The sequence below is a fragment of the Balaenoptera acutorostrata genome, chromosome 9 (assembly GCF_949987535.1).
Source record: "Balaenoptera acutorostrata chromosome 9, mBalAcu1.1, whole genome shotgun sequence".
NCBI lineage: Eukaryota > Metazoa > Chordata > Mammalia > Artiodactyla > Balaenopteridae > Balaenoptera > Balaenoptera acutorostrata.
Window position 1 is genome coordinate 50,285,633 of NC_080072.1, and position 6,923 is coordinate 50,292,555.

General features: G+C 52.0%; 1 protein-coding gene across 1 annotated transcript; it reads left to right on the plus strand.

The window, feature by feature from the left end:
* Positions 1–314: 314 nt before the first annotated feature.
* On the plus strand, positions 315–6,882 carry TPP1 (tripeptidyl peptidase 1). Its single transcript, XM_007172833.2, has 13 exons — positions 315–382; positions 498–569; positions 832–971; positions 1,806–1,956; positions 2,163–2,290; positions 2,384–2,562; positions 2,752–2,950; positions 3,130–3,318; positions 3,557–3,626; positions 4,055–4,175; positions 4,260–4,418; positions 4,586–4,711; positions 4,885–6,882. Exons 1-13 carry the CDS (start codon positions 339–341, stop codon positions 5,023–5,025), a joined length of 1,719 nt encoding a protein of 572 aa, XP_007172895.2. The 5' UTR covers positions 315–338; the 3' UTR covers positions 5,026–6,882.
* Positions 6,883–6,923: the final 41 nt, after the last annotated feature.

A 6,923-nucleotide genomic window follows, 5' to 3' on the forward strand; every position in this document is an offset into this window, starting at 1 on the left:
TAGTCTCCATATTCTACATGAAGAAACCTAGGCTCCGAGAAGTTAAGTGACTTTCTGATATCATACAGCTAGTAAGAACCTGGGTCTGTGGGTCTGTGGGCCTCCAAAGCCCCTTTCTTAAGCACCCTCTACACTGTGGTGAGTCCTGGATTCTGGTAGCAGGTAGGGAGCCCTGAGCTTACCCAGGGTTTGACAGTCCACAGAGGGAGAATCCGAGGGGCAGCCCCTCCCCTTCTTCAGCATTCAGGACCACCCATTCAAGGGAGGAGCCAGCATCGTCACTAGTTTCTAGGCAGAGATGGGTGGTGGTGCACTATAGGGCTCATGTGATCTGTCACATGACAGCGGATCTGCAGAAAGGCAGAATGGGCCCCCGAGCCTGGTAAGAAACTAGGGGGCCCTGGGAGAAGGGAATCATGTTGGAGGGAGTATATGTTGGAGGGTGGGAACACAATGACAGTCCAGCTCCTGCTGAAACCCATGTGCTGCCCCTGCAGCCTCCTAGGGCTCCTTGCCCTCTTCGTCGCCGGCAAATGCAGTTACAGCCCAGAGCCTGACCAGCAGCGGATGTGAGTTGACTTAGCACTGACACCCCCTACCCCATGGCCTCTCCTGTACCTGTTTTCCTGGTTCTAGCCTCCCTCACCCCCCTTACCAGCTCCTGGTACCCACTCCATAGCCTTATTCCCAGGTTCCCAGACTCAGTCCCTGATAATCCACCTCCTGTGATCCATATCTGCTTCTGGAATCCTCCCCAAGGTCTAGGTCTAATGCTGAACCTTCCCATCCCTACTCTAATGAAGGCCATGTGCCTGACCCCTGACCCTGCAGGCTGCCACCAGGCTGGGTGTCTCTGGGCCGTGTGGACCCTGAGGAAGAGCTGAGTCTCACGTTTGCCCTGAGACAGCAGAACCTGGAGAGACTGTCCGAGCTGGTGCAGGCTGTGTCGGATCCCGGCTCTTCTCGCTACGGTGCCTGATGGGACTGGGGGCGGGATGTGGGATGCAGTGGAGGGACACAGGACTGGGCTGAGCGTGGGACGGTGCAGGTCATGTCAGGGACGTGCTCTTGGGGCCTGTCGAGTGGGTGGTATAGGACAGATGAATGGCAGTGACCCTTGTTAAAGAGTTTCTGACTAAAAAGGTGAATTGGAACTAGAGTGTCCAAAGCTAATTTACATTCTTTCCTCCAAAACTTTCCACCTCTGTTCATCAGGCTAAAAAACTGAAAGTGGGTATGGTTAAGAGCACAGGCTTGGTGATCAGATCTGGATTCAAATTCTGACTCTACTCTTTACCAACTACCAGACAAATGGGAAAGTAGCATCCAGTACGTATAAGTGCTCATTACCTCAAATTTCACTTCCCCCCACTAAATTCACTCTCATTTACTCCTCCATTCGACCCTAAGTCTGCCAGTTCCAGCTCTGAAATACGCCACTGTCTCACCATTCCTTGTTGCCACCAACTCAGTTGATTACTCTTTCACCTGGACTGCTGCCAGCCCCCTCACTGGTGGGCCGTCTCTTCCCCTCCACTCTTCTCCCTACTTTACTCCCCCCTCTGCTCCAGAAGGTCCATGTTTTGCTCCAGTGGTCAAGCTGGATTGTGGGCTTCCCCTGCTGGAAGCCCTTCGTGGTGAGGGGGGCAATCTAAGGTTCACCCAGGAGGTGTATGCATGATCCACACAGGAGAGCAGTGACTCGCCATCATGTTAAGCTCCAATGTCTCCTGGTTAAGGTTCAAAAAGGGCAACTTAGAAAAGCAAGGAATGAAGGCAAAAGCCTCTACTGAATCCCTGTGCAGGAAAGTACCTGACCCTAGAGGATGTGGCTGAACTGGTCCGGCCATCACCACTGACCCTCCACACAGTCCAAAAATGGCTTTTGGCTGCCGGAGCCCGGAACTGCCACTCAGTGACCACACAGGACTTTCTGACTTGCTGGCTGAGTGTCCGGTAAGAGGGAATAATTGCCTCATGGAGGGCACCAATCATCCCATCAGGGAGATTTGTCACCGCAGTGGAAGGGAGCTGAGAGCTTGCCAGGGCCTGTGGGTGAAAACACGTGGGGAGATAACGACTAACTGCCCAGTGATGCTCAGGCAGCCTCCTCTGCTCTGTTCCATGCTTTCTGACCTCTGTTCTCTGATCTCGGACTTCAGACAAGCAGAGCTGCTGCTCTCTGGGGCTGAGTTTCATCGCTATATGGGGGGACCTGCAGAGACCCATGTTGTAAGGTCCCCACATCCCTACCGGCTCCCGAAGGCCTTGGCCTCCCACGTGGACTTTGGTAACACCCAGGGGGGTTGGTGGGGGGGGTCAGTGATAAAATGGGGGTTGGAGGCTAAAGGATCTCTTCCTCAAGCCTGACTCCTCCCCACAGTGGGGGGGCTGCACCGCTTTCCCCCCACATCAACCCTGAGGCAACGCCCCGAGCCACAGGTGCCAGGTACTGTTGGCCTGCACCTGGGGGTGACCCCATCTGTGATCCGTGAGCGTTACAACTTGACGGCACAAGACGTGGGCTCTGGCACGACCAACAACAGTCAAGCCTGTGCCCAGGTGAGCCACGCAGAGAGCCTCAGGGTCCTTACCGCCTCCCCAAGGTGCCTGACCAGCCTGGGGCTGACTCTCTTGACTCTAACCCCTGGGCTCTCACCCCCAATCCTGTGATTTGGGACAGTATCCCCTGACCTGACCCTTGGGGCTGTGTCCTCTGACCCATGATATCTGCTCTGATACCCTCCATAGTTCCTGGAGCAGTATTTCCATGACTCAGACCTGGCTGAGTTCATGCACCTCTTCGGTGGGAACTTCGCACACCACGCATCAGTAGCCCGTGTGGTCGGAAGGCAGGGCCGGGGCAAGGCCGGAATCGAGGCCAGCCTAGATGTGGAGTACCTGATGAGTGCTGGCGCCAACATCTCCACCTGGGTCTACAGTAGCCCTGGTACTGACAAGGGGACTGGCTGGTGGGGATAGAGGTGGGGGTGAGTGGTGATCTTTGCTTCCCCAAGGGAATCCCATGAGCTATGAGATCCTGATCCCATGGGATCCCAGGATCCCATGAGATCCTGACAACCTCCCAAATGACTGCCCTTGTGCCCTCTTCTCCAAAAAAATATCCAGGCCGGCATGAGTCACAGGAACCCTTCCTGCAGTGGCTCCTGCTGCTTAGTAATGAGTCAGCCCTGCCACATGTGCACACCGTGAGCTACGGAGATGATGAGGACTCCCTCAGCAGCGCCTACATCCAGCGGGTCAACACCGAGCTCATGAAGGCTGCTGCTCGGGGTCTCACCCTGCTCTTTGCCTCAGGTGACCTCCTACTCTAAACTTAGACCCCCACACCCACCCAGCCTCAGAACTTTGACCGCGCAGTGACTCCTGGACCTGATCTCTATCTCATAATCTGAACTCAACAGGGACCACTGACCTGACCTCAACTCTGACCTCTTGCAGTAATGACTAACACTTGAATTTCCTCTCTGACACTGAACCCACATTCCAAGCTCTGACCAATTAAACTGAGTGGCAAACTTGGTCTCTCTCCCAGGTGACAGTGGGGCTGGGTGTTGGTCTGTCTCTGGAAGACACCAGTTCCGTCCCAGCTTCCCTGCCTCCAGGTAAGCACCCCAGCCCACCACTTACCTGTGACCACCAATTCATCTATGACCTCATGATCTGGAACCTTTGTCTTGATCGCACCAGGTGCTCCTGTGGCTCAACCCTCAGCTTTACCTGCACCCCCCTCTTCTTCCTGTAGGTCGTAGGCCCCGAGTCTCCTGAGTAGGACATAGCTCCCAGTGTTCCGCTTCCTCAGTCCCCAGGCATTTTAGGGGGAGATTTGGTGGGTGTTCCGTAGGGAAAAGTGTGCACGGTCACCTCAGGCCATGCCTTGAGGGCCCCAAATCTCAGTCCTCCCCATGTACATACTTCACCAGAGTGCTTCCTCAGTCCCTCCAGCAAGACCCAGACCCATACTCACCCATCCCCATGCATTTTGGAGGTGCCCTTAGGACCCTGCAATCTGAGTGCTGTCTTCTGCCCTCAGCCCCTATGTCACCACGGTGGGAGGCACATCCTTCCAGAATCCTTTCCGAGTCACAGATGAGGTTGTTGACTATATCAGTGGTGGCGGCTTCAGCAATGTGTTCCGACGGCCTTCGTACCAGGTACGTGTGTGTTTGTGTGGATGGAGGGGGGACGGGTGGGATCCTCAGTGCAGCAGATGATACTCACTCAAGAATGCCTTTTAGGAGGAAGCTGTAGCCCAGTACCTGAGCTCCAGTCCCCACCTGCCACCATCCAGTTACTTCAATGCCAGCGGCCGTGCCTACCCAGACGTGGCTGCACTCTCTGATGGCTACTGGGTGGTCAGCAACCGTGTGCCCATTCCATGGGTGTCTGGCACCTCGGTGAGAATGAGCCTGGCTCCAAACCCCCACCCAGGGACTACCCGCACCCTCCACCCCCAAGACCTTACACCCAGAACCCCGATTCCTCAGAGACCTCTGATCCATCCCTCCCAGAAAGTCCAATCACTCTGAACCCGTAACCTCTACTTGTACCCTCACCCTTGCAGGCCTCGACTCCAGTGTTTGGGGGACTCCTATCCCTGATAAATGAACACAGAATCCTCAGAGGCCTCCCCCCTCTTGGTTTTCTCAACCCACGGCTCTACCAGCAGCACGGGGCAGGGCTCTTTGATGTGAGTATGGAAGAGAGGGGTGTGGTCACTTTCGTAAGAGTATGTGGAGTGCTAAGATGAACTTGAGGACAATTCTGATGGGGTGGGATAGCCTCTGGAATGTGAATACAAGGTGAGGTGTTGTAGTCTGCTAGTATCAGCAAGCCGGGATCTGATGCCCACCTTCTCCCTAGGTAACACGTGGCTGCCATGAGTCCTGTCTGAATGAAGAGGTGGAGGGTCAAGGTTTCTGCTCTGGCCCTGGCTGGGATCCTGTGACCGGCTGGGGAACACCCAACTTCCCAGCTCTGCTGAAGACACTAATTAACCCTTGATCCTTTCTTGCTAGAAGAGTGGGCCTGTCCACTGCCCCACAGCTGGTGGCTCGGTCCCTGATTCTGCACTGTTGGAAGCCCTGCTAAACCCTCAACTGTTGACTGCCGCAGCTTATCTCCCTAACCCAGAAATGCTGTGAGCTTGACTTGACTCCCAACGCTACCTGCTCCCTCATACTCAGGTCCCCCTGCCCCTTCCCCAGGTTCCTCTACAGATGCCATAACCTGCACTGTTTGGGAGCCTCCCCCGCACACCACCCCCTCTTCCATTTTTTCTTTTTTTTTTTCAGTTGTTTACACTGTCTGTGTAGTACACTATTTCACTTCATCTTCACTCCTCAATTCATTGCCATGAGACCTCTGCTCTTACTTTTTCACTCTTTCCTCCCCTGAGAAACACTGAGAAATGAAGGCCTCCCTGCTGCTTCATCCAGTGGACACTTCCCAATCTTTGCTTTGTGGGATCTCTGTCACAGTAGTCTACTGCCTCTCCTTCCTTAGCGTCCAGGGCTTAACTTCTCCTCTGATGACTCCCTATTCCTCCTTCATTCCCTCTTCCCTCTTTCTCTTTCTCCGCTTCCTCATCGAATGTTGTTGTATTTCATTGCTCCATCCTTAGTCTTTTGCTCTTCTCGCTCTACTCATTGACCCTGGAACAAATCAATCACTGGCATCCACAGCCATCACCATCTCACTATATCAGACTTTTTATCCAACAGTGATTGATACCTCAAAAGTAGTATGTGTGATACTCAATATTTCATCTCCCTTCTTCCCAATCCCAAACTGTTCTCTTCTGTTTCTTTGTAAATGACACTATGCTTCTTCCAACCAAGCCAGAAACTTAAAAGTGTCATCCTAGACTCCCTTTTCCTCACCTCCTCCCATCATCATCTTCAATCAACAAGTCCTACTGACTTTACCTCTTAAATATATCTTTATCAATCCACAAGTCCTGCCATTTGTATTTCCTAAGTATATCTAGAACTCATCGAATTCTCTCCATCTCTGTTGCTACTACATTAGCCCTGAGCCATATTCCCTCTCCTCTGAATTGAGGAGGCCCTTGCAAGAAGTGTCCTTACTTTCCGCCCTTCCCTAAACCATCTACCAGAGTAAGATGCAAATCCCATAAGGTCATTTACTTGATTAAGACCCTTCAAAGATTACTGGATATAGTTCAGGCTTTTTATCATGACTTAAAAACCTAATCCCTTACTTGCCATTTGTTCCTGAGTAACAAATTGTTTATCCTTTCCTGCCCTCCCCACAGACACTTTCACTTTTGCTCAAGATATTCTGGGCCCTAACATTACACCTGGCTCCCTTTGCCTGGTTGATTTCCAGAATTCTTTCGAGACTCAGCTCAGAAGTCACCTTCTCGTGTGAACCTTTTGGCTCCCTGAAGCTAGTTGATTTTGGTATGACAGAAAAATCCTAGATTCTTGAAAACAAACCTGTTTGATTCTTGGTTCTGATATAGACTAGGCGAGAGCCTTGGGCAAAAAAGTTCAACTCTCTGAGCCTTTTTCCTCATCTGTTACATGAGGATATTGATACCTGCCTCTAATATTCAGGGAATCATTAAATGGGATAAAGTTAATAGAATGCCTGACACAGATATAGGCAGCAGCTGTTAGTTCCCTTCCTCCCTTGCACTGTACACTCTGTGTCTACCTCCAGTATTTAAACCCCCATATATTGTTGAAATGGCCAGTTTAACTGTTTGCCTCCCTTTCCAAGACTATTGGTGCCTAGAGGACTAGAACCTTGTCCTACTTAACTTTGTATTTGCAGGCCCTAGCTCAGGACTGACCAATAGGAATTAAATAAATGTTTGCTGCATTGAAAACCCCACTCTTTCACTAGGTGTGATTTTGCATATCTTGTTTATTCAG